The sequence below is a fragment of the Suricata suricatta genome, chromosome 4 (assembly GCF_006229205.1).
Source record: "Suricata suricatta isolate VVHF042 chromosome 4, meerkat_22Aug2017_6uvM2_HiC, whole genome shotgun sequence".
NCBI lineage: Eukaryota > Metazoa > Chordata > Mammalia > Carnivora > Herpestidae > Suricata > Suricata suricatta.
In genome coordinates this window covers 115,868,402-115,896,338 of record NC_043703.1, presented here as the reverse complement: position 1 = coordinate 115,896,338, position 27,937 = coordinate 115,868,402, and the positions used below count along the sequence as shown (strand labels likewise).

Here is a 27,937-nt window from a genome sequence, read left to right as displayed (position 1 = left end):
TTTTGCTGAGTGAAATACTAAAATGTTGAAGGGACCCTCTGCCATGTATTTTAAGGGATATTTAGAAATATGAAAGGCTCCATACTTTCCCTGCCTCTCCTACATCTGTCTGGGATTGTTTAAGCATGAGTAAGTAAATAAAATGAGGACAGCCAGAGATTATCTAGAAACAGACAGGTTTAGCAACTTGCCTTGTTCTTGGCAAATACCAGGACTGTAACTCATTCTCCTCACTATTAGTTTGTTTATTTTTAAAATGTGTTTTCAGTTAATAATTACCATTTTTATTGAAAAAAAAAAGCAATATATGCACAAGGGAAAGAATTTCAAGAGTGCATACATAATTAAAAATGACCTTTCTCTTACTTTAGGCCCCGTCCTTCCTATCCTTCTCCTGGCTACCACTACCGTGAACAGTTTCTTGGGTATCTTTTCAGAAATATTTTATGTCCTATTTCATGTGTATATATAAGCATATATAAAAATTTTTATTCTTTTCAAAAAAATAAGTGAAAACATATTCTCTATACTATTTCATGTTTTGCTTTTTCCCAACATGCTTTGCTCAACCCGACAATTTGGAGACAGTTTAATATCTGAATACTGAGTGTTCTCTTTTTCTCTTTCATGATTGCATAATAAATAATCCATGGTGTATGGCTGAAGAAAAAATGATTTAGCCTCAACTTCTAGTTTGGTTCTTCCATGCCTTTTTTGTTGTTGTTGTTGATGGGAAACAATTCTCCCAGTCACTCTGCTCCAAACTGTGGAGTGATACCCAAGGTCCTCCATCCCCATATCTAGTAAGTCATGCCAATTCTGCTTTTTTTCCATTTGTTTGTTCTCTTTCATTCTCACTGCTACCTCTCTGGTTTAGGCCTTAAAATTCTTATAGTATTCAGTTATCTCCAAATTATCTTTAAAAACTTTTTTAAAAAGTTATTTAATTTGAGAGCGAGAGCGCATGGAGGGTGTGGTGGGGGGGAGAGAGAGAGAGAGAGAGAGTGATTAGGGGGAAGGGAGAATCCCAAGCAGACTCTGTGCTGTCAGCTCAAGCCCGACCCTGGGCTGTATCCCACCAACCATGATATCATGAGCTGAGCCCAAATCAGGAGTTCGGTGCTTAACCGACTGAGTCACCCAGGTGTCCCTCTAAATTTTGTCCCAGCTCATGTTGCGCACTTGCTCTTGATCACATTTCCCAACGTCAAGGTTCTGATTAGGTCACTCTTCTTTAATACCTCTAGTGGATTCTCATTCATTGTCTTAAGCAATAAATATAATTTAAAAATTCTAACGTGGGGAATTTATGAAATGCAAATCCCTGGATCAGGATGTTCAGAGGGTTTAGAATCTTTAGTCTGTATTAAAAAAAAAAGTTTACAAGTGCTTCTGATACAGTTTTTTCAATCAAGTGTAATCATTAGAATAAAGTATACATTTCTCAGTGCAGTATTTCTCTTCAAGGTGCCTTTGCAGCTTCCATCTTTTACTACTTCTCTACACGCCAGTGTATATGAAGTTTTTGTTGGCTTTCTGGGTGCTCCTAACACCTTCCAGTCACACCTTTTAAACTACCAGACCCAGCCTTTCTATGAATCCTTCACAGCCAGAAGTATCCCTGAACTCGATTCTCTAAACTGGCTTACGGCCACATTCTATCTTATCTTAGATTCTTCAACTTCTACCCACCCCCCATCCCCCCCCCGCTTTTAAATCTTGTAAGATCGCAGTCTGCAGAAACCCAATTTGGCCTTCTTACTTGAGTGCTCAGAGCCTTGTGCGTTTTGTAGCAAGGGCCTTAAACAAGAATTTGTAGAATCAATGTCATTGCCTAGCTTGATCACCATTGCACATGCGGTATCGTTAACTGTCCCTGGCTTATAGTGGGGGTTTTAACACGTATTTGTGGATTCAGAAAATAAACGAGCCGGACTTAGGCGATCATTGCCCAGTGAACTACAAGTCCCACCAGGCGGTGCGCGGGAAGTCGGCTGACGCGGTGATGCAAGGGGGCGTGCCGAGCCCGAGGGAGGGGTCGTCCTGCGGGTAGCCGGAGGCCGGGGAGGCTCTGGAGCCTAGGGTGAGAGAGGGAACGAAAGGTGAGCGGGGCTGAAGGAGGGGACGCGCTGCCGGGCGCCCCCAATCTATGGAGAGGGGTAAGATGGCGGAGGCAGAGAGCCTGGAGACAGCGGCGGAGCACGAGCGGATCCTGCGAGAGATCGAGAGCACCGACACGGCCTGCATCGGGCCCACCCTCAGGTACCCCCCGGGGACTGGAGCCACCGACGGGCGGGCACCGGCTGGATTGGGGGCCAGGCTCCTTCGGGGCTCTGTGTCTGGCCGGCCGCCCGCAGGGCCAGAGCCAGCCTCTCCCTTCGGGGATCCCGGCGAGCGACCTCCACCCTCGGCGAGGCGGGTCTCCCTCCACAGCCCCGAAATGAGGTCCCTCCTCGACCGCCGGCGCCTGCAGCCCAGTTACTCTGGAGGCTCCTCTTGCCTTCCTCCAGGCTGGGGCAGCCTTGGTTCTTCCTCGGAGGCTGGCCCCGAGCTGGGCGACTAGAACGCGCCCGGCAGATGGTGGTTCTTAGCAGATCTTCCCCCTGGGGACATCACCCTTCCTCTCCAACTCAGACCCCATCCTGTCCTAGACAGAAAGTCCTGCTCTACGGACAAAACAGAAATTCACCCACAGTCTGATGATCGGAAATTAAACTCTTGCCTCCTTAAAATCACAACCGCTTCTCAGAAATGAGTTTCTGAAAATCTTAGGCCTGGAAGGAAGTTTCCCTCAACCCGCGCCCCTCACCGAGTAGCGGGTACTTGTTGAACCCTGTTAGTTGGTAAGACGACCTCTTCCAAAGCTGTAGCCTCCTGATAGTCTGATCGCTGAGAAAAAGTTATCACCCCTTCTGCCCACCCCGTATACCATTACTTTGCCCTCTCACCCCATTCTATTTGTAGATGTCAAAACAGACTCCACCTACCTCAACTTCGTGTATTTAACAAAACTTAGGAACCGCGTACAGTGCAAGAAATTGTATTCAGCAATTTACAAATGAAACTTAAACTGCAGAACAGTCCTGTTAGGTGGGTACTATTATGAGGCACAGAGAGGTTAAGTGAGAAAATAAAGTAGGGAAGTGATTCCTACTCAGACTGTGTGGATCCAGGGTCTGCATTCTTAACCTTTTTTGTTATGTCTCAATTGGTGATTATCATCTGTCCGTACTTCCTGTTAATTACTCACCAAATCCAGTTTCCAGCCACCTTTCCCTTTCCCCTCAGTTTACTAGTGCCCTGGAACTAGCTCCTCTTCATCCTTGTTGTTGGACCTCCTGGTCTTCATGCAGCCAGTAGAGAGATAATTCTCTTACCCACTTTGCACAGTCTTGGGGCACTGCTTCTTCCTTCAGAGAAGGAGTTATTACTCACTGCTTGTGTTTTTGTACCCCCCCGCTCCCCCATAGGGAGAGTTGCCTCATGAAAGAGTGTTTGAAGGAGGGGCAGGCTGGAGACTTTACTCCTCATCTCCACCTGCACATCTTTCTTCTCCAGGGCACAATGTTGTCTTACTTCCCTCTGTGCCATCTCGATTATGACCGTCTTTAGTAGTTTGCCTTTGTCCTTTTATTGCATTGGGATCATGACCATCACACTCCTTTCCTTTCCCATTTTCTTGAGCTCTTAAGGGTGAATGGTCCTTATTTCATTATCTTTATTTTTATAAAAACTACAGATTGCTTATCGGTATTCTAAGCGTGTTACTAATGGTTATTAATATTTGGTTTTTGTAACACAAAGTGTTACTGGAGTTAATGAGGATGCTGTTTCAGTATCTAACTAAGAAATTTGGCTACTGACTGAGCTGCAGTTCACAGCCAAGCGAAGTTCGCACTGGAGCGGCTGAGATTGCCAGAGTTTTTAAGAAGGATTCTTTATCAGAACACCGTCAATATTGTCTTGAGTTGGTTGTGGTGTTCAATTGCTGTCCTTCTTGGTTTATATGATAAGTGACTTTACTTTAGTGTTGTCAGTGTGGTTTGTTGTGATTATCTTAACTCTCCACTGAATCATAATGCATATTTGTTCAACTGAATTTAGGCCTGTGATTTTCTAGTGTCTTGATTTAGGATTGTATGTATTAGGATTAAAATACGTTACCCTTTCTCCCTAAAATTTGCTTTATTATTATTACTGAATCATTTTTCCACTGGGAAGTGGGGTTTTGTGGGGGTAGGTGAATGAAGGGATCTTTTGCCCAAAGGGGACATGGTTTAAAAAAAAGGGTTTGAGGGGCACCTGAATGGCTCAGTCAGTTGGGCATCTGACTCCAGCTCAGGCCATGATCTGATGGTTGGTGGGTTTGAGCCCTGCATCAGACTGTGTGCTGACAGCTTGGAGCCTGGAGCCTGCTTCAGATTCTGTGTTTCCCCTCTTTCTCTGCCCCTCCCCTGCTCATGCTCTGTCTCTCTCTCAAAAATAAATAAAACATTAAAACAATTTAAAAAAGGGTTTGAGAATTAAGATTCTATCCTACCAGTTTTAGTTGCTCTTCCTGACTCCCTGGATCATTAGTAGGGGCTCTTCATTTTTGGCCTCAACCTGTCTTTGGCAGATAACCCTCAATCTTACTATCATCCCCAGCATTCAGTCACTTGAAATTCTGTAATACAAGTACTAATACTGACTGTCTTTGTCTTTAGTCTACATTGTTCCTGTCCTTATTCATAGAAAATGATCTCATTTTTTCCCCTTATCCCATTTAGAGGTATTAGCATGCACAGACTTGATGTTTCAGAGTCCGTGCCTTACCCTGGATGCACCTCCATCATTATTACCTCCTCTCCTTTTCCATCACAGCCATTAAGTATGGCAGTAGACTCCCTTCCTTGACTCTACCTCACCTGTTAATCTCATATTCCTCTCCGCCTCTTCGTAGTCCTTTCTATTTCTTACACCTTTTGAAGTAGCATTTCTAAAGCACCAGATTCTTAGTTGTTCCTGAATTAGGTTTTGTAATTGAAGCGGAACTACAGAACAGAAAATAACTGTGAATTGGTAGCACATATAAGATTATACCCATCCCTACAGTTCCTGCTCTTCATGAAAATCCACTTAGCTACATTGCCTAACCAGACTCTTTCCTTTGCCAACTATTACTTATGAATCATTACTTATTTCTTTTCCTTCCGTGATACCAAATTATTCTTCCAGTCTTACTCCTTTTTGTTTGCAAAGCCAGTAGCTTGACTTTTTTTCATGATATACTTATCCTTATTTTCATCTTGAACTCTGAATGCCATGGTAGTCCTTTCCCATGTACCAAAAGGGAGTGCCTCTCCTTTTCCGTTGTATTCTGAAAGGCCCAAGCTTATCTGCACATATAGAGGCTGTTGCCTAGCAAATTCTTTTGGGAAAGCAGCCATCTCTTTCTTCTCTATCTTTATCTTAAAAATTATTTTGTCAGCTGTAAGTCCTAATTTTGCAGATGAGGAAAGAGGCCCATAAGATATTAGCACCTGTCTTGCTTTTAAAATAATATCGATTCCTGCTTTGTAATGCTAATACTAAAATATTGATCAGGAATCACTTATAAACAGTAGGTCCATGTTTTCATATTTCAAATCCCATCTCTATATTTCTAGTCTTCTTTCATGTCGCTATTCAGGAGAAGTCATTTCATCATTTTGCTCGTTGGATACTAGCAATTAACATTCAGTCTTTTTTTTTTTTTTTTTTTTTTTTTAAGTAGGCTCCATGGCCAGCAACCCTGAGATCAAGACTAGAGCTCAGATCAAGAGTTGATGCTTAACTGACTGAGCCACTCAGGGGCCCCAACATTCAGTCTTAATTATCTTTTAAGATTTTGTTTTTGAGGCGCCTGGGTGGCTCAATCGATTAAACATTCGACTTTATCTCACGTCATGATCTCACAGCTTGTGGGTTTGAGTCCTGCATCCGGCTCTGTGCTGACAGCTTGGAGCTTGGGGCCTTCTTCGAATTCTGTGTCTCCCTCTCTCTCTCTCTCTCTCTCTGCCCCTCTTCAGCTCCTGCTCTGTCTCTCTCCTTCAAAATAAATAAACATTAAGAAAAAAATAAAAAAAAATTTGTTTTTAAGCTTTTAAATTTAACAGTGAAATATGCTGCCTTAAAAAATATAGCTTTATGGAGATATAACTAATATTCCAAACAGTTCACCCACTTAAAATATACAATTACTGGTTTTAGGATATTCACAGAATTGTATAAATATTACCACAATTTAATTTTAGAACATTTTTATCACTTTAATATCCATTAGTAGTCATCTCCCATTCTATTGCCATTCCCTAAGCAATCACAACTTTCTGTACCTATGTATTTGTGTGTTCTGGACGTTTCATATAAATGGAACCGTACAATGTAGGTTTTTTCTTTTTTTGGTGACTTAGCATATTTTCAAGGCACATCATGTGGTAGATGTGGATTGGTACTTCATTTCTTTTTATTGCTGAGTAGTAGCAATACTGAATTGTATATCCATACAATTCATATAACATTTTGTTTATCCAGTTGATTGACATTGAGATTTCCTTTTGGGGGTTGTTAGAACAATGGTTCTATGAACGTAAGTGTACTACTTTTTGTGTGGACATATGTTTTTATTTCTCTTGGGCATATACGTCGGGGTAGAATTTCTGGGTCATATGATACTCCATGTTTAACATTTTGAGGAACTGCCAAACTGTTTTCTAAAATGTCAGCACCATTTTACATTCTCACCAGCATTGCAGGAGGGTTCCAGTTTCTCCACATTCTTGTTGGCACTTGTTATTTTTTTTATTTTTTTATTTTTTTATGTTAGGATCCTAGTGGGTTTGAAGCCGCAATTCACTGTAGTTTTGATTTGCATTTCCCTAATGGCTAATCTTTTCATGTGCTTATTAGTCATTTGTTTTTATCTTCTTTGGAGAAAAGTCTGTTCAGATCCTTTACTCAGTTTTTAAATGGTTTGTTTTCCTATTGTTGAATTATAGGAGTTCTTTATATATTCTAGATATAAATTTCTTACTAGATATATGATTTGTAAATATTTTCTTCCATTTTATGGGTTGTCTTTTCATTTTCTTGATGGTATCATTTGCTGCACAGAAGTTAAATTTTTATGCAGTCCAGGGTGGCTGAGTTGGTTAAGCATGTGACTCTTGATTTCAGCCCAGGTCATGATCTCACAGTTTGTGAGTTTGAGCCTTGCGTCAGACTCCATGCTGACAGTGCGGAGCCTGCTTGGGATTCTTTCTCTTTCCCTCTCTTTCTGCCCTTCCCTTCCTCATGCTCTCTCAAAATAAATAAGCTTAAAACATTATTTTGTAGTCCAGTATATCTATTTTTTATTTTTTTCCTTGTGCTTTCCTTCTAGACTGTTGCTTTATATACTTTGTTGTTAGAAAGCTGTATTATTGGTGTAGGAACAGTTTTTTTTAATCTTTCTTACGTAACTAAGTTGTAAATTTGGCTCCTACAGGAAACAAATTGGGTGATGTTTTCGAAAGCTGTTTTGCTTAAAGTCATTTGATAATTATGGGGACCTGTTTTCCCCATTTACTACTTCTGTGCCTTTGACCACATGGCTTTCTTTCCCATTGTCTGCCCTCCCCCATTATCTAAATTGTACAAAACCCAGCTAATCATAATCCTTGGTTCATGACATATTATCATTATTGGCACATGTGTGAACCTCTGTAAGCAGTTAATTATTTTTATAAGCAACTTACCACTCAACTGGGCAAATTTTTCTCTTCTGTTAAAATGGGGATGATACCCTGTATATTGCAGGGACAATATTTAAAAAAAAATGAGATAAAGCATTTTTCACAATACTTGCCATGTAGTAGTCACATAATATGAGTCATCTTCTGCCTGTTACCTTTGAGTTGCTATATAGACTTAAGTATTCTGTTTTGGGACTTAGGTTAGTGGCTCTTGGTCTTTTTTTTTTTTCTTTGCTTGCACTCACCTATTTGATAGTATACCATTCATTAGTAATTGGACCCATCAAAATGATTATTTTAATTATTTTGGGATGGAGTGGAGAATGGAGGAGGAGATAGGAAACAAAGTTGTCAAAGCCCCTCCGGTGATTCTCGTATACTGTCTCCCTCCTTGACAGTCAATGAGGGGAAAGAAATGATCTCTCATTGCTGATTGCTTATTTTTAAATAATAGCTCTCGTTTAACATTTTTATATTTTAATTATAAATGTAACATGATTTTTAAAAAGAGGAAACAGACAATAAAAACTTAATCCTACCGCACTGTCACAACTCTTATATTTGCATATTTCTTTTTGTTTTTTTTCCATATATATTTTACTACATTAGGTACTATCACGTTTTATGTTGGTTTTCCAGTTCATATGTTATATACGGTTTCATATGTTGTTATACATTAGATAGCTATATTATTTTAGTGGCTTTATTCATGAATTTACTCATTCAACAAATATTTGTTTTGAGCAGCATTTATGCAGTGGATATTCTTCCCAGCTCTGGGGTAGAGCAGGGAACAAATCCAATGAGTTCCTGCCCTTATGGACCTTACATTCTAGTGGGGCACTCACAGAATAAACAAACCGATGCATAAAGTAATGCTATTTAGTGATTAGTGTTTCACATGATGGGGTATTGTTTTCAATTAGGTGTTTAGAAACAGTTACAGTGGCAAAGCTTTGAATAGAGTGCAGGAGCAAGCCCTGTGGCTCTCCAGAAGTCTTTTCTGGATGGAGGGCACAGTTGTGTGAAAGCCCTCAGAAGCGTAACGGGGGAGGCGATGGCAGGAAATTGGTCAGGGTCTAGATCATGTAGACTAAGAGGTACAGGAGAGTTTTGAGCAGCAGAGTGACATGCTCTACATTCGTTTAAACAAGGAACATTCTGGATGCTCTCTGGAGATGGAGTAAGAGAGGAAACAAACCAGTCAAGGGATATTTGCAGTAATAACAGGCAGGAGGTGGCTGTGGCATGCAATAAGGTGTTGTGGAGAAGGTGATGAGAAGTTGCTGGATTTAAAATACATTTTGAAAGTAGGGCCAAAATGTTGGATTAATTTAGGGAGTTAAAGAGAAGAATCAAGGATGATTCCAAGGCTCTCGCTTAAGTAACTGGGTGGATGGTGGTTGCCATTTCTCCATATAAGGGACAGAGGGAGAGGAACTTTTATTTTTTTTCATAGCCCTTAAGCTAATGCTGACACATAGGCTTCTCCATTAGAATTTACTCTCTGGGAGGGGAGAGATTTTATTTCTTTTGTTTGTTGCTGTATCCTGGGAATCTAAAAGATTGCCTGGCATAGAGTGGGTGCTCAATAAATATTTACTGAAAGAATAGGATACAAGAATTGTACCACAAACCGTTAATTATCTGGGGGTTGATTCACTGATTTGTAGATTAACTGTTGTTAAAAAAATATGATTAGCCTTTTGAGAGAAAATAAAACTGCTGAAAATCTGGAAAACTTCAACTTATGAGAGGTATTTATTCTTTATAATATAATTAAAAATTAAATATAATTAAAATTAAAAAAATTTAATGTTTATTATTTATTTTTGAGAGATTGGAATTAGAATTGTATATTTGGAAAAAAGGGGATGAGTGGCATTAAATAAATTTTATTACCATATGGAATAGGAGAATGAGTTTTTGTGGTTTCATAAAGAAAAATTAGATTTTATTAAAAAATTTTTTAATGTATATTTATTTTTGAGATAGAAAAAGAGTATGAGCGAGAGAGGGGCACAGAGAGAGAGAGAGAGAGAGAGAGAGAGAGAGAGAGACACACAGAATTGGAAGCAGGATCCACCTTGGAGCTGTCAGCACAGAGTCCGATGCGGGGCTTGAACCCATGAGCCGTGAGATTATGACCTGAGCCAAAGTCTGACAGTTATCCAACTGAGCCACCCAGGTGCCCCTAGGTTTTATTTTAATAATGTTGTTGAATTGTTAAGCAAATTGGAAAAAGAAAAAACTGAAAAAGTCCTCTTGTAGCTGGCAAGAGAGTACCGGTTTGGTTCAGTTAGCAATGGACTCTGTATCTGATTTTATTTGAGCTAAATAAGCAAAACTTTTCATTGAAATTTTTCCAGTGGAAGGTTATTCTGATGTGTTATGTGGTTAATTAGATTCAAACCACACAAACATTAGTAGTCACAGAGAGAAATTAAATGGGATGATGGTATTTGTCAGCCATTCCTTTCTTGAATATCAAGAGACTAGTTGTCAGATCGAATATATAATGCTGGTGAAACTCATCTCCTGGAAATATACTTTGAAGATAAAATCCAAATAGATAAATTATCTTTATTTGTCTGGATTTGAAATATTTTATTTAAAAAACAGAAAAGAATAGGAATCACAGACCTAATAAATATATTTTTTTCTCCTATTCCCTCTGTTTCCTCATTTTATTAGTTTGTTATTTATCATTTAATGTTTATTTATTTATTTTTGAGAGACAGAGAGCGAGAGAGAGAGAGAGAGCGAGCGTACAAGCAGGGGAGGGGCAAAGAGAGAGAGGAAGACACAGAATCAGCAGCAGGCCCCAAGGTCTGAACCTAAGTTGGACGCTCAACTGACTGAGCCACCCGGGCATTCCACTTTCATTGTGTTTTTAATGTAAATCTAAGCATTTATAGTTTTATTCCCCCCCTTTTATGCAATAAGTAGGGTGCTGTATATACAGTTCTGCAGCTTGTCTTTTTACTCATCAGATATTTTGGGAGAGCTGTTCATACTCATATGCAGATTTTTTCCTAATTTTTTTCAGCTACCTAGTATTCCATCATGTGAATATACCATGGTTTATTCAGCCAGTCCCCTATTTCTGTTTAGTTAGGTTATATCTAGTCTTTTGCTAGACAAAATAATGCAGCAGTCATTAACCTTGAACATTGGTCATTACTTCTCATACTTTATCTGTAGGGTAGATTCCCAGAAGAGTAATTGCTGGGTAAACTGATGAGTATGTATGTAATTTGGTAGATATTATACTTTCTAGAGGTTGGACCATTTTGTTCTTTCTCTAGCATTCTATGATATTACTCATTTTTCCATAGTTTTTTCGACAAAGTGTGTATTTGACTTGATTTTTTGCCAGTGTAATAAATGATAAGTGGTATTTCTGTGTAGATATCATTTGTACTTTACTGTGAGTGAGGCTGAACATCTCTTTATTGTTTAAAAGGCTTTTTGTGGGGTGCGTGGGTGGCTCAGCCGGTTAAGTGTCTGACTTCAGCTCAGGTCATGATCTCAGGGTTCCTGGGTTCGAGCCCCATGTCGGGCTCTGTGCTGTCAGCTCGGAGCCTGCCTCAGATTCTTTGTCTCCCCCCACCTCTGTCTGGCCCTCCCCTGATCACACTGTCTCTCTCTGTCTCTCAAAAATAAATAAATGTTAAAAAAATAAAATAAAAGGCTTCTTGTATATCTTTGTGTGTGTGTATGTACTGTCTGTATCCTTTGTTTATTTTTTATAAAGTTGGTATTTTTCTTCGATTTTGGAGCATTAGTGAAGAGCCTTTCATTGTTATGTTTTGCTTAAATACACTAGGAGTATACAAAATGTAATGAGTTTTGGTTACTAAAACAAAGAAACCATTGTTTTTTAAGGAATGAAAGCTTCGAACTTGTCTTTTCATTATTTTAAGTCCTAAGGGTATATGAATAAGCAGACATTTTGAAAGAATTAAAAAAAATCATATCAGGAGACTGATAATTTGAAATCAAAAGATTTCAATGCAGTATCATTATCAGGTAAAGGCTGCTTTATATACAAATAAAATTCTTAGCAAATCAGAGGTTGTCAATATTTTGATAAATTATTTACCTTAAAATATGATGCATCTATTCACATGTTCACATAGTTTCCGGCATCAACACAGCTAATGTATGAATTTGTTGCAAAGTTATTGTTAAGGACAATTATTTAGTGTGGTTTTAGAAGCAGTTTAAAATTTTAGATGACTTTATGACATAGTTTTCGTTTGGAATATAATATACATGAATATTAATTAGGTCATTGAGGAAAGCGAAGATTTTCTGATTCTTTATGTCATTGAAGTTGATAATTAGTAGTATTTGTCAATGATATAATAATTGATTTGATCATATGCCTTGGTGAAGCTTGCTGCTGAAGGCAACTTGAATAAATAAAATCAGTGAGTGTGGGTTATTAGGAAATGTATGAATCAGGGTTGAGATGCTGAGTAATGAGGACAGTGTAAATTTGATTGGAGGAAATAGCAGAAAAGGCCAGGGTGGGGTGGGAAGACAGTGAAAATAAAAACTGAGTTCATGCAGAGCTGAGCTTAAACATTTGAGACCCGAGGTGATTAATAGGTTGTTTCTTAGGGATTTGTGCTATGGCTGTGGGAAAGAAGAGGAATGCCATTTTTTTGTGATGCAGTAGTATTTGCTGAAGTATTTAGAAAACAAAGATGACAGTTTGTTGGAAGACTAACCGATGTTGCGTGGACTTTGTTCCAGGATTCCAATGAAGGAGACTTCAGTGACAACATTAATGAGATATCTTAATACTTTGGCTATTTTTAAAAAACGATTTGTGGTGTGTACATATAAATTTATATTTGACATTTCTAGGTGTCTGCAGAATGTTAAATGTTTTCCCTTAAATTGCAGATAACTTAATACTATTTTTTGTCACGTCTGACTAGTCTTCTCTTATTCTGGTTAATTGATAATTGACTATTCTTTGTCTTTCTTTTTTTCTGATTGTCTCCTTGCCTTGTTCTAGAAAGAAATTCGTTTCTAAAAATCTACATGATTTAAAAATGTACACATAATAGATGTGTCAAAAATGGTGAGGAAGTTGGGGCAAGACAAAAACAAAGGTAGGAAGAAGACTATGAAGTCAAGAGTGAGAGCAATTAAAAGATTCTTGAAGGCCTGTACATTTTGTAAGGAAGGTAGGCCCTCAGTCTGGCTGTAGGCTTTCCAGCAGCTAGTGCAAAAAAGAGACATGCACTGTTATTTGAGTTATGGTGTTATAAAATTAAAAAGTAGTTACTTAAAGAGAAGCACAGCTATTCCTGGTTCTGAGTAAGACCAGAGAACTGTTTCTGCCATATGTCCTCACAAAGAGGGCCCTGTATAATGTAACTTTAATATCCATATAGTAAATGCAGCAATATGTGACAGGCTGTTTCTTATATTGTCCTTTAGTGAAAGCATATGGCATAACCAAAATACAATTTAGTAAAGGCAGATCTGCAGGGAGCCAAAGGAATTCAGTTCTCTGCTAGTCTTGGCTTAATAAAGGCACAGATTTTTTAATGCCTATAGTGGAAGTTGAAAGTGCATTATCCACTGCCCCCGTCCCCACTTTTATTTTTTGATCATTGATCACTTGGAGAATATTATGAGCCCTGTCTCCCTTTCCTTAGTAAAATGCGTATGTACCCGGTCTCCATGATTCCTGATGTGGAAGAGTATATGTGTTGCACGTATGTTTGTTAATTTTTCATAAATACTATTTTTAATAGTCAAGGTTTTTTGATAATTAAAGAGTATCGGGAAGTCAGGAATATGTATTATTTTTTGCCTGTTTTTCTGAATATATCACTTGCCTACAGAGCTATATATGTTTTAAAAGTAAATAAACCAGGGGCCCCTGGGTAGCTCAGTTGGTTAAGGGTCTGATCTTGATCTCAGCTCAGTCTTCAACTCAGAGTTGTGAGTTCAAGCCCTGCATTGGGCCCCATGTTTTCTAAGTAGGCGTGAAGCCTACTTAGAAAAAAAAAAAAGGTAAATAAAGCAGCTGGAGGTTGGATCAGTACCTTTTTATAAAAGTTGAAGAGGCTGGTATAAGCTACCTTATTCCTCCAGAAGAAGTAGAGTGAAAGTATCCCATAATAGGGCTAAGATTCTTCTTAGAAATAAGTTGGGGTGTATGCTAGCACTGAAATAAATACTGGTAAATCCACAATGATTTTTTCTGAAATGCCGCTTATTTTTTCAAGCTTATTTATTTGGAGAGAGAGAGTGCAGGCGAGAGTGGAGGAGGGGCAGAGAGAGAGGGAGAGAGAGAGGCAATCCCAAGTAGCTTGTGCACGGTCAGTGTGGAGCTGATGCAGGGCTCAATCCTATGACCTCCGGATTGTGACCTGAGCTGAAATCAAGAGTTGAACACTTAACTGATTGAGCCACCCAGGCACCTTAAATCCATGATGATTTTATTTAGAATAATCCTAAATTTGATATTAGAAAATAACCAACCTGCCTCGGCTATTTAAAAACTTATCAAATAACCATAGATGTTTTCCTTAAGCTGTATAATTTGGAACATACCATATGGAAAATATGCATTATTAAGGAGGTTATTTACCTAGAATGTCTGGAACCTACCCTGTTCTAGATTTATAAATGAAAAAGAAATTGAGATATGTAACTCCAAGAGCACAATGATTGATGAAAAAGACATTTAAGCATGTAATACATATTTGCTTAACTGTAATTTAGAACTTTAAAACACACATTACCCAGTGAAATATCCAAGTCAACAAGTATTCTCAGAATGCAATTAACGAAATTACCTTAATGTGATTTTTAATGATACACATGACTTGGAACTCTGTTAAAATACCTGCCTGCTCTTCACGGTCCTGAAGGTAATCAATCATATTAACATATACCTTGCACTGGAGTGAATTTACCTTCAGTCACTACTGTAGTTTGATAATTAGATTGATCAACAGATAAAGGCAAAAGTAAGAACAATGACAGTAATGAATTTTTTGGGGCACAGTTCTGCCATTTTTTGAGTATTTAGATGCTTCCAGTGTTTAGAGTGCTAGATAAATGTTCTATTGTATGTTAGGTAAATGATACCATTTGCCAAAAATGATGATTTGGATTAAAATACAGGCTCTTTTGCTTTATTTGTTTTTGATTAAAAAGCTGTGGAGTAACACAGGCTTTTAATTTGATTGTGCTGTTATATACTGGACCATGAAAAACTCTGTGACAAAAGCACATCTTTTTTTTTTAAATTAAAAATAAAATTTATTCATTTTTGAGAGAGAGAGGGATAGAGTGTGAGTGAGGGAGGGGCAGAGAGAGAGGGAGACACAGAATCGGAAGCAGGCTCCAGGCTCTGAGCTGTCAGCACAGAGCCCGACGAGGGGCCCAAACCCAGGAGTGGTAAGATCATGATCTGAGCTCAAGTCGGATGCTTAACTGACTGAGCCACCCAGGCGCCCCCAAAAGCATGTATTTTGGCACGATGATATTGTCTCTGGGAGCACTGACATCTTGTATGTGCAAGCCAGTGTCTTTGCTTTCATTGTTCTCAATCTTTGTTTTTGAAACTTGCTTCTTTATGTTTTTCTCTTTGTAAATTGTACCTTTGTTTCTTTCCTCATATTTGTGCTTGCTTTTTTGTTTTTGTATCGCCTTTCTATTTCCTGTAATTTAGAACTTCAAAACACACATTGTTCAGTGAAACATCTACGCAGGCAAGAATTGTCACAGTGCAACTATCTTTCACTTACTGGAATAGCTCTAGTGCCAATAAATATATAACTCTAAAGGTATTGATATGAAATGTGATCTTATTGGGGCGCCTGGGTTGCTCAGTCGGTTAAGCGTCCGGCTTCAGCTCAGGTCATGATCTCACGGTTCCTGGGTTCGAGCCCCGCGTGGGAATCTGTGCTGACAGCTCAGAGCCTGGAGCCTGCTTCTGATTCTGTGTCTCCCTCTTTCTCTGACCCTCCCCTGCTCATGCTGTCTCTGTCTCTCAAAAATAAATAAAAACAGAAAAAAATTTTTTTTGAAATGTGATCTTATCAAGCAAAATGAATGAATAAAAACAGCAGCTACTGAGCTTGACTGAATCTATGTTATGAAACACTTTTGGTATGGAATTTGAGTTTGGGAAGGACATGTTTGCATAACATATTGAAATAGAACAAAAAAAAGGAAAGAAAGAAATAAGGGAGCTAGCCAAGCAATTTGTTTTTGATGAGGTAAAATAATTTCTTTTTATTATTTATTTATTAAAAAACATTTTTTTACTGTTTTATTTATTTTTGAGAGAGAAAGAGAGAGACAGCGTGAGCAGGGAAGGGTCAGAAAGAGAGGGAGACACAGAATCTGAAGACAAGCTCCAGGCTCTGAGCTAGCTGTCCCCACAGAGCCTGATGTGGGGCTCGAACCCACGAACCATGAGATCATGACCTGAGCCGAAGACGGAGGATGCTCAACTGACTGAGCCACCCAGGTGCCCCAAGGTAAAATAATTTCTTGACATTTGAAAGGAAAAAATGTACAGTGAAGATCTTTTGGCAGTAGAGTAGCAAAAGTAAGATGAAAATGAAATGAGAAAAGCTTTTGAAATCTAAAGAAAAATAGGTTATTAGAAGCATTTTATTTATTTATTTAATTAGTTTATTACCAAGTTGGTTTCCATATAACACCCAGTGCTCTTCCCCACAAGTGTCCCTCTCCATGACCATCACCCCCCTTCCCCTTTCTGCCTCCCACTTCAGCCCTCAGTTTGTTTTCAGTATTCAAGAGTCTCTCATGATTTGCCTCCCTCCCTCTTCCTAACTCTTCCCCTCCTCTTTCTCTTTCACGTGGTCCCCTGTTAGGTTTCTCCTGTTAGACCTATGAGTGAAAACATATGGTATCTGCCCTCTGCCTGACTTATTTCGCTTAGCATGACTCCCTCTAGGTCCATTCACTTTGCTACAAATGGCCAGATTTCATTGTTTCTCATTGCCATGTAGTACTCCATTGTGTATATATATACCACATCTTCTTGATCCATTCATCAGTTGATGGACATTTAGGCTCTTTCCATGATTTGGCTATTGTTGACCGTGCTGCTATGAACATTGGGGTACATGTGCCCCTATGCATCAGCACTTCTGTATCCCTTGGGTAAATCCCTAGCAGGGCTGTTGCTGGGTCAAAAGGGAGTTCTATGGATAGTTTTTTGAGGAACCTCCACACTGTTTTCCAGAGCGGCTGCACCAGTTTACATTCCCACCAACAGTGTAGGAGGGTGCCCGTTTCTCCACATCTTCGCCAGCATATATAGTCTCTTGATTTGTTCATTTTAGCCATTGTGACTGGTGTGAGGTGATATCTCAGTGTGGTTTTGATTTGTATTTCCCTGCTGATGAATGATGCTGAGCATTGTTTCATGTGCCTGTTGGCCATCTGGATGTCCTCTATTAGAAGTATTTTAAATGGTAAATGTGGATGTGACTATATATATTATTAACTTTTAAAAAATTTAAACCTTTTATTTTGTGATAATGTAGATTCACATGTAGTCATAGAAATAATACATAGATCTCTTGTACCTTTACTCAGTTTCCTGCAGTGGTAACATCTGGCAAAACCATAGTACACTGACTATACCATGACCAAGATGTTGATATTTGAGTCTTTAAGGTCAAGATTTAGAATACTTCTATCACTATAGAGTCCTCATGTTGCCTTTTTTATGGACACGACCACTTTCTTTTTGTCTCCATCCCCTCTTTAGCCCCTGGCAATCACTAATCTGTCTCCATTTTTGTAATTTGTCATTTCAAGAATGTTATATAAATGAAGTCATACAGTATATAACTTTTTGGAACTGGCTCTTCTCACTCAGCATTAATTCCCTGGAGATTCATCCAAGCTGGTGTATTTGTAGTGTATTCCTTTTTATTGCTGAGTAGTGCTGAGTATAGCTATACCAAAGTTTGTTTAGTCATTCAGCCAGTGAAGAAGATCTGGGTTGTTTCTAGTTTTTGACTATTGAAAGTAAAGCTGTTACAAACAATTGTGTAAAGGTTTTTGTCTGCCGGTAGGTTTTCATTTCTCTTGGATATATACCTAGGCATGGAATTGCTAGAGCATATGGTAACTCTATGTTTAACTTTCTGAAGAATTGTCAAACTGATTTTCCCAAGTGTCTCACCAGCAGTGTGTGAGGGTTTGAGCTTCTCTAGATCCTTGCCCTTGTTTGGTATTGTCACTGCTTTATTTTAGCTATTCTGATAAAGTGTATAGTAATATCTCATTGTGCTTTTAATTTGAATTTCTCTAATTGCTAATTATGTTGAGCATCTTTCCATATGCTTATTTGCCATATGTATATCCAGTTTGTTGAGTTGCCTCTTCATGGTTTTCGCCTGTTTTCTAATTCGGTATTTTTTTTTAATGTTGTTTTGAGAATTCTTGAGATTCTAGGCTTTTGTTGGGTATTTGGTTTGCAGGCAGTTTATTCCACTCTGTAGCTTGTCTTTTCACCCTCTTAACAAGGTCTTTTGAGGATCAGAAGTCTAATTTATCAATTTTTCCTTGTATGGACCATGCTTTTGGTGTCAATTATAACAACTCTGTGCCTAGCCCTATATCTGTTTCTTTCCCCCTAAACATTTAATAATTTACTAGAATGTAAAGTCTATGATCCATTTTTAGTTAATTTTTGTAAATTTGTAATTTTTGTATAAGGAGTGAGATTTACTTCAAAGACTTTGTTTTTGGTTTTGCCTATGGACGTCCAGTTGCTCTAATATCATGCATTGAAAGGCTAGTCCCATTTATTGACTGCTGGTTTTGAACCCCACCAGGGTGCTTTTGAACCTTTGTCAAAAGTTTCTCAGGAATACAGGTATGGGTCTTTTTCTAGGTTCTTTCTCTTTTTCTTTTCTTTTTTGTTAATCTGTGTGTCTGTCCCTCTGCCAATACCACAGTCTTGATTACTGCCTTGATATTGGATAGACTAATTCCTCCCACCTTAAGCTTCTTGATTTTCAAAAGTTTTAGCTAATTTGCTTCTTTTGTTTTTTTCATGTACAATTTAGAATACCCTTGTCTATATCTACAAAACTATCTTGCTGAGATTTTGATGGGAATTGCATTAAACGTGTATGTTCCTTTACAGAGAATTGACGTCTTTACGTTATGAATCTTCCCGCCCACAAGTGTGGAAATATCTCCCAATGTGTTTAGCTTTTGTGTGGCTTCTTCTCATCAGCATTATGTAGTGGTTAACATTCAAAGTGAGTATATGTTTTGTTAGATTTACACCTAAATTTTTTTAAGTGATTATAAATGGTATTATCTTAAAATTTGGTCAGTGTGTTCATTGCAAGTATATAGACATCTAATAATTTTTTATATGTTTTTCTTGTGTCTTTGTGACTTTGGTGAACTCACTTACTAGTGTAGGAGATTTTTTTTGGTAGATTCCTGGTGGAGTTTTCTGTGTTGATAATAGTGTCATCTCCAAATAGGGACAGTTTTAAGTTCTTCTTTTTTCAATCTGTGTATGCCTTTTCTTTCATTTTTTTTTCACTGGCTAGAACTTCTAGAACTCTGCTGAATAAGGTGAAAGTGGACATCTTTGCCTTTTGCCTGATGATAGAAAGCATTCAGGTTTTCCCTCACTAAATATAACATTTTAAGGTTTTTGCAGATTTTTTTTTAATCAAGCTGAGAAAGTTCCCTTCTACTCCTGTTTTTGGAGAATTTTACCATAAAGTGTTGAATTTTGTCTCATACTTCCACTGCATCGATTATATGTTCCTGTGATTTTTATTCTTTACCTTGGTGAATTACATTGACTAATTTTTGAATATTGAGTGAGCCTGCCTCCCTGAAATAAACCTAGTCATTGTGTATATTTCTTTTTATATGCTGCTGAATTCTGTTTGTCGGTACAGATTTTCCTTAATTTATGATGGGGTTAAGTCCTGATAAACCCATCATAAGTTGAAAATATTTTAAGTTGAAAATGCATTTAATATGCCGGACCTACCTAACATCATAGTTTAGGGTAGCCTACCTTAAACATACTTGGGAGACTTAACTTTAGCCTAGAGTTGGGCAATGTCATTTAACACACAGTTTGTTTTATAATAAAGTGTTGAGTATCTCATGTAGCTTTTTGAGTGCTGTACTGAATGTGAGAAACAGAATGCTTGTGTGTCTGCAGTGTGGTTGTAAGTGTATCGGTTGTCTGTGTGATTGGATGGCTGACCCAGAGTGGTAACAGTTCACTGCTTCTGCCCAGCATCCCTGAATGAATATCGTGCTGCTTATCCCCAGCCTGGGAAATTCAAAATTTAAAGTATGGTTTCTACTGAATGTGTATTGTTTTGCACCATTGTAAGGTTTAAAAATCGTAATTTGAAGCATTGTAAGTTGGGGACTGTCTGTATTTCTTAGGGATTTTTGTGTGTATGAGGGATATTAGTTTGTAGTTTGTCTATCTGCCTATCTGTCTACTCTCTTCTGGTTTTGATGATAGGGTAATACTCGCTTCATAAAATTAATTGGGAAGTGTTCCTCCCTCCTCTTCTATTTTCTGCAAGAGATTTTAGAATTGGTGTTAATTCTGCTTTAAATGTATTGAATTCTCCAGTGAAACCATCTAGGCCTGGAGATTTCTTTTATGGGATATTTCTAATTACACATTCACTTTTCTTTCTAGTTCTAGGGCTGTAAAAATTACTATTTTGTATTGAGTGAATTGTGATTGTTTATGATTTTCTAGGAATTGTGTATTTTATCTAAGTTGTTCAATTTGTGTTAAAAGAATTCTCTTTTATTATCCTTTTGATGCTGTAAGGTGTGTAGTGATATCTCTAGTCTCTTTCCTTATATTGGTAATTTGTACCTTCTGTTTTTTTTTTTCTTTGTTACATATTCCTCAGTTTATCTTTTCAAAGAACCAGATTTTTTTCATTGATTTATTTTTTCTATTTTTCTGTTAATTTTATTGATTTCTGCCCTTATCATCTTTATTATTTTCTTCCTGGTGCTTGTTTTTTTAAATTATTTTTTTTAATGTTCAGTTATTTAGTTTTGAAAGAGAACACAAAGGGGAGAGGGAGAGACAGAATCCCAAGCAGGCTTTGTGCTGTCAGCTGAGGGCCCGATGCGGGACTCAAACTCACCAACCCTGAAATCCTGACTCTAGCCGAAATCAAGAGTCAGATGCTTAACTGACTCAGCCACCCAGGTGCCCATCCTTCTTGCTGCTTGTCTTATATTTACTTTTGCTCTTTAGGTTCCTGAGGTAGAGGAGCGTAGATTACTGATGTGGGATTTTCCTTACTTCTAAGTATGCATTTAAAGCTATAAATTTCCCTTTCAGCATTGCTTTACCTGTGTCCTGTAAATTTTGACATATTGTATTTTCATTTTCATTCAGTTTAGTGTAATTTTCTTTTTTTTTTAAGTTTATATTTTGAGAGAGAGTAGGGGAGGGGCAGAGAGCGAAGGAGAGAGAGTGAATCCCAGGCTGGCTCTGCACTATCAGCATGTAGCCCAATGTGTGGGGATTGAACTCACAAATCCTGAGATCATGACCTGAGACCAAGTTGGAAACTAAACCAACTGAGCTACCCAGGTGCCCTGGTTTAGTGTGTTTTTCAATTCCTCTTTAGACTTACTGTTTGCCCTTTGAGTTATTTAAAAGTATGTGGTTTTCTTTCCAAGAGTTTGAACATTTCTTGTTATCTCATTATTATTGATTTCTAGGTTGATTCCATTTTGGTTGGAGAACATACTATGTTTGATTTCAGTTCTTAGGAATTTGTTGAGTTTGTTTTATGGCCCATAGTATGGTTTTTCTTGGTGTATATTCTGTGCATATTCTTGGTATATATTAAGAGAATGTGCATTCTGCTGCTGTTACAGCAGATATTGATTAGATCCCATTGGTTGTTGGTGGTGTTATGTTGTATATCTTTGGAGGTCATCTGTTTCTGTCAGTTGTTGAGAATGATGTTGAAGTCTTTAAGTATAATTGTGGAATTGTCTATTTCTCCTTTGAAATCTGTCATTTTTTCCTCCTTACATATTTAGCAGCTCTATTGTTAGATACAGAACACATTTAGTATTACTGTATCTTCTTAGTGGATTGAGCATTTCATTATGTAATGGTCTTCTCTGTCCCCAATAATTTTGCTATGAAGTCTACTTTGTCTAATGATAGTTTAGTTATAATTAATGTTGCTTTTTTAAAAAATCAGTTTTTTTAAAGAAAAAATTTAAAGGTTTTTATATATTTATTTTTGAGAGGGAGAGAGAGAGAGAGAGAGAGGGAGAGAGAGAGTGTGCAGAGGGGGATGGGCAGAGAAAGAGGGGAGAGAGGATCTGAGGTGGGCTCTGTGCAGTCAGCAGAGCCTGATGGGCTTGACCCCACGAACCATGAGGTCAGGACTTGAGCCAAAAGCAGATGCTTAACCCACCGAGCCACCCAGGTGCCCCTGTGTTTGGATGATATATTATTTTTCATCCTTTTACTTTTCACCTACCTCTATCATTATATTTGAAGTGAATTTCTTATTGATAGTATATAGTTGTGTTGTATTTTTAATTCAGTCTGTCAGTCTCTGTCTGGCATATTTAGAACATTTACATTTTATGTATTATTGCTATGATAAGGCTTTAATGTTTTATTTGTTGTTTTCTGTTTATTCTCTCCTTTTTTGTTTCTGTTTTTCATGTCTCCTTTGAGTTACTTCAGTATTTTTGTAGAATCCATTTTGATTTATCAGTAGTGTTTTTGAGTATACCTTTTTGTATAGTTTTTTTGGTGGCTTCTCTAGGTGATGACATTATTGATATATAACTTATCACTTAGTGATATTGTGTTACCAGTTTAAGAGAAGTATAGAAATCTTCCCTCCCTTTTATGTCCTTTTGTCTTTCTTTATTTATAATTCTCTTAAACATTTACTCTATAAACATTTAGACCCACATCAGTGTTTTAATTTTTGCTTCAAGCAGGAAATCTATTTTAGAAAACAGAAGTAAAGCGTATTGTTTGTACTCATATTTTTGCCTACTGTTTGATATTTTCTTTTCTGATGTTTCAAGATTTTTAAAAAAATCATTTCCTTTCTGTTTAGAGCATTTCCTATAGACATTCTTTGGGAGTAGGCCTGCTGGCAGCAAATTCTCTTTACGTGAGAATGGCTTAGTTTTCCTTCACATGAGACTGTCTTGATTTCCCCTTCATTCCTGAAGGATATTTCTGCTGGGTGTAGGATACTGGTTTGACAGTTTTTTATTTCAGCAAGTGTTGTGTGACTTTTTTCTGGCCTCTATAGTTTCTGATGAGAACTTGTTATCATTTAAGTTCTTTTTCCTCTATAGGAAAGGTATTTTTCTGTGACGATTATAATAATATTTCTTGGTCTTCAGTTTTCAGGAGTTTAATTATGATGTGTTTTGGCATGAATTTCTTTGGGTTTATTCTGTTTGGGATTCACTGAATTTCTTGAGTCTGTAGGTTTATGTCCCTTGCCAATTTGGGCTTTTCAGCCATTATTTCTTCAAGTACTTTCTTGCCCCACTTTCTTTCCATTCTCCTTCTGGGACTCTGTTGACACAAATGTTAGATCTTTTGTCACAGTCCAACAATTCCTGAGATTCTGTTCATTTCTTTCAGTTTTTTTCCCCCTCACATGTTCAAAAATGTAATTTCTACTGTTTTGTGTTTTGGCTCAGTGATTCTTTCCTCTGTTCCTTCCATTCTGCTCTTGAGCCCATCCACTGAGTTGGTTTTATTTATTTTTAAATTTCTGTTGTATTTTTCAGTTCTAAACTCTCCATTTGGTTATACTTTCTTTCTTTCTTTTTTTTTCCACTGAGGCTCTCAATCTTTATGTTTCAAAAGTGTGTTTGTAATTGTTTTTTGAAACATTTTTTATCATGATGGCTTTAAATTTTTTGTCAGATAATTATAACATCACTGTCAGCTCGGATTTGACATCCAATGATTGTGCTTTTTCATTAGTTTGACAACCTCCTGGTTCTTGGTATAAAGAATGATTTTTAACTGAAACCTGTACATTTTTGGGGCACCTGGGTGCCTCAGTCGGCTAAGCAACCAACTTCAGCTCAGGTCATGATCTTGCGGTTCGTGAGTTCTAGCCCCGCGTCCGGCTCTGGGCTGACAGCTTGGAGCCTGAAGCCTGCTTTGGATTCTGTGTCTTCCTCTCTCTCTGCCCTTCCCTGCTCATTGCTCTGTCTCTCTGTCTCTCACAAATAAATAAGTGTTAAAAAAAAGAAACCTGTATATTTTCATATTATATTATGAGATTCTGGCTCTCATTTAAACCTACTCTTTTATTTGGCTTTCCTTGACACTACCCTGGCATGAGAAGGTGTGCGTTACTGCTTCACTACTGCTCGGTGAAGATGGATGTCCATGTTTCCCACTTGGCCTCTGTTGACACCTGAGAGGTGCTCCTAATTACTGCTGGAGATGGACGTTCTGGTTCCATACATGGTCTGTGCTGACACCATGGTGTGGGAGAGCATTTGGTGGTGAAGAAAGTCCTGGCTCCCTTCTTGGCCTTCTCTAACACCCTGACTGGAGTGTTGGGTGCTTTCTTATCATGTCATGAAGGTGCAAGCCGAGACTCCCTCTCTGCCTGTGTTAGTGTGTGTGTGGCCACAGTTCTTTCCTGTGGTGTTTGTCTGGAATAGAACAGTGACTATGTGAACGTTTTCTGTCTTTGTAGGCTACCCCTTTGGCTAGAGAGAACAGGCTTTTGTTGGGACTTTTTTATTTGTTTGTGTTTCTGGATTGCCAGTTTCTTTAGTTTGAAGTCTGGTATGTGAGGCCCAAAAGAAAACCTAGGAAATTTACCCCTGTGTTGTTCCTTTGGTCCTGAGGTTGCAAGCCAATCTGCCCTTTTCTTTCCATCTCTCAGATTAAAAAAAAAATGCATTGTTATTTAATTTAATTATTTTATTTTTTTTTATTGAAAGTGAGTGTGAGCATGGGAGAGGGGCAGAGGGAGAGAGAGAGAACTTAAGTAGACTCCATGCTTAGCATGAATCGATGTGGGGCTCCATCCTCTAACCCTGGGATCATGACCTGAGTCAAAATCAAGAGTTGGATCCTCTGGGGCACCTGCGTGGCTCAGCAGGTTAAACTTCTGACTTTGGTTCAGGTCATGATCTCGTGTTCGTGGGTTCTAGCCCCGCGTCAGGCTCTGTGCTGACAGCTAGCTCAGAACCTGGAGCCTGCTTCAGATTCTATGTCTCCCTGTCTTTCTGCCCCTCCCCCTCTCATCCTGTGTCTCTCTCTGTCTAAAAAATAAATAAAACATTAAAAAAATAAAAATAAAGCTTTGTATTTTCAAAAAAAAAAGTTGGATACACAACCAACTAAACCACCTCAACACCCCCATTTTTCAAAAATTTTTAAATGTTTGTTTCATATATAATGTTTGGAATTTTTAGTTATGCTTAGCAGGAGGAGTTGGAAACTATTTGCTCCGTCTTCTAGAAAGTGGAAGTTCATTATATGTTTATAAATTTTATTTTATTTTTTAATTTTTAAAGTCATTTATTTATTTTGAGAAAGTGTTTGAAAATGTGGAGGAGGGGCAGAGAAGGGGGAGACAGAATCCCAAGTGGGCCCTGCAGTGCTAACACAGAGCCAATGAGGGGCTTGAACTCAGCAAACCTTGAGATCATGACCTGAGCTGAAATCAAGAGTTGGACACTTAACCACCTGAACCACCCAAGCATCCCTTGTTTTTAAATTTTCAAATTATTTTTCTTATTACAAGTATACTGTATATTTTATAAGTATAGTCTATATAGTGTAAAAATAAAGTCAAGCAGTGTGGAAGAGTGAAGATGTAAAGATGATATAAATACACTAGGCAAAAATATGTTTCTGAGAAATAACCATCATTAACTTTAGGTGATCATCATTCCAGAGTAACATCATTTCACACAAATATACAAACAGGAGAGTGAGTATAAGAAAATAATTTTCATAAAAATTGGTTATATTATAATGCTATTTCTAATGAAAAGCATTAAGTATAATCTTAATTGAAGAAGAAACTGAAATGAAACTTATGCGGTTACTGAATTTCAGATAAATGCTTGTTTTTTCATCACAAAGGATGTTTATTTTTAAACATCTCTTAAACTTAAGGTAAAAGGTCAGTTTCTGTATTTGTAATTTAAAAAACTCACATTGGAGGGGCACAGTTTGGCTCCGATCATGATCTCACAGTTTGTGGGATTGAGCCCCTTGTGAGGCTCTGTGCTGACAGTGGGGAGCCTGCTTGGGATTCTCTCTCCCCTTCTCTCTCTGCCCCTCCCCTGCTCATGCACACTCTTTTTCTCTCTCAATGAAATAAATAGACATTTCATAAAGACCCTCACATTGGCGTACTGGGTGGCTCACCTGCTTAAGCATCTGACTTTTGATTTTGGCTCAGGTCATGATCATTGGGTTGTGGACTGAGGCCCACGTCTGGCTCCATGAGGAGCGTGAAGCCTTCTTGAGACTGTCTCTCCCCTTCTACTACTCTTTCCTGTGTGTGCTCTCTCTCTCTAAAATTAAATAAAATAACATGACCCACATTCAATTTTAGGTGATGTTAATTGATTTCCCACTGTGGAAGCAAAAAAATAATTAGTGCTTTCTCATTTTTCAAAACAGCTTTATTGAGATATAATTCACATACCATGTAATTCACGCACTTAACGTGTACAGTTCTATGGCTGTTAGTATATTCTCAGGCTACAGATTGCTACAGAGCAAAGCCCCCTGCTTTGCCTAGGGTTAAGTATTTGGCTGCTGTAATATCCATGTGTATGTAAGGGTTTGACTATTATGTGTTTAATCTTTCAATTAATCTGTTTGTTTTCACTGCTTCCATGCTTCTTGGCATTCTGAATCCTAACCTTCTCCATAGTTATAGCTGGTCCTTGGACTCCCTTTTGGATTTCATTCCCTTGACAAATCCTGTAGGCACTTTTCTGTACTGCTCTACTTCACCCTTACCGCTGTTAGCAGCTTTCGTCTTCCTGAAATTTGTTGCTATTTCTTATTGGCTGCAGACACTTTTTTTTGTTCTTCTTGGGGTAATGGGATTTATTATACCTTTTCCTTCTATGGAGTCTCAGGAGAGAGGAAGACAAACGCACATGGTTGTCTCATGACATTGTAACAGAAATGTGGAAGCCAGAGTTACTCATGTTGCCTTGTTTACACTCTAGGGTGAAGCCAGTATACAGGAAATAGTTGATATTCACTAGACTTTTTTATGTGAAGGGAAACTAAAGATTTTTCCTTAGCTACTAACTGCCCTGTCCCATCTCCCACCCTCCAGTTTTTTCAATACTGTTCTTCTGGTGTGAAGTCTTATGCGGCTCTCCCACTTTCTCCTTTTCCTCTCCCATGTTTGTTCTCGGTCTCTCTCCCCTCTGCTAGTTTGACCTGGCCCGTCATTTTTCACCTGGCCTGCCAGTTTCCTCTGTCCATGACTGTTCGTAGTCGCAGTCCTGCTGACCTACTCATGTCTGTGTCCCAGTTTGCAATTTTTCTTTTTCTTTTGTACTTTGTAAAAAGTGTATTGATTTACATGGTTTGTCTTTAAACTTTATTATTTTCTATTTCATGTGAAACTCTCTTGTGTCATACCTGTGAGTCTGTGACAATCCCTAGTAGATTCAATTAGCATTTCCTTTTGTTAATTAAGAAACCTTTATGTATCAGGCACTTTATTTTTAAACTGTAATGGCTTTTAAATGTTTCAAAGTTTTTTTGGTTTATTGTAAAAAATAGGAAACAATTTAAAAGTATATGAGTAAAATTCCCTCTTTTCCCTGTTCTAAATTCATCTCTTCAAAGATTAGTAGTTTGATGTGTAATTTTCTAGACTTTTTTCCTATGCTTATATAAGCATATACATATATACACACACACACAGACATATATATATACACACACTCACATTTATGTATGTATACATATATATTTGTGTATATATACATTTTTACAGTTTTCTTTTTAAATGGGTATTACCATATACATACATATACACACTGTGTGTTATAGTTTTTTTTTTATGGGTACTACCATATACATATATATACACACATATATACATAGT

The 27,937-nt window shown here is 37.9% G+C and overlaps 1 protein-coding gene across 8 annotated transcripts in view; it reads left to right on the top strand.

Moving 5' to 3' along the window:
- The first annotated feature begins 2,040 nt into the window (after positions 1 to 2,040).
- The window catches only part of EXOC6B (exocyst complex component 6B), a 581,371-nt gene continuing 555,474 nt past the window's right edge, over positions 2,041 to 27,937 (top strand). For all 8 annotated transcript variants that reach the window (XM_029937576.1, XM_029937578.1, XM_029937580.1 and 5 more), the window contains exon 1: positions 2,041 to 2,262. In XM_029937576.1, the coding sequence (XP_029793436.1) occupies positions 2,150 to 2,262 (113 nt within the window). In that variant the 5' untranslated portion in view covers positions 2,041 to 2,149. The remainder of the gene's footprint in view (positions 2,263 to 27,937) is intronic.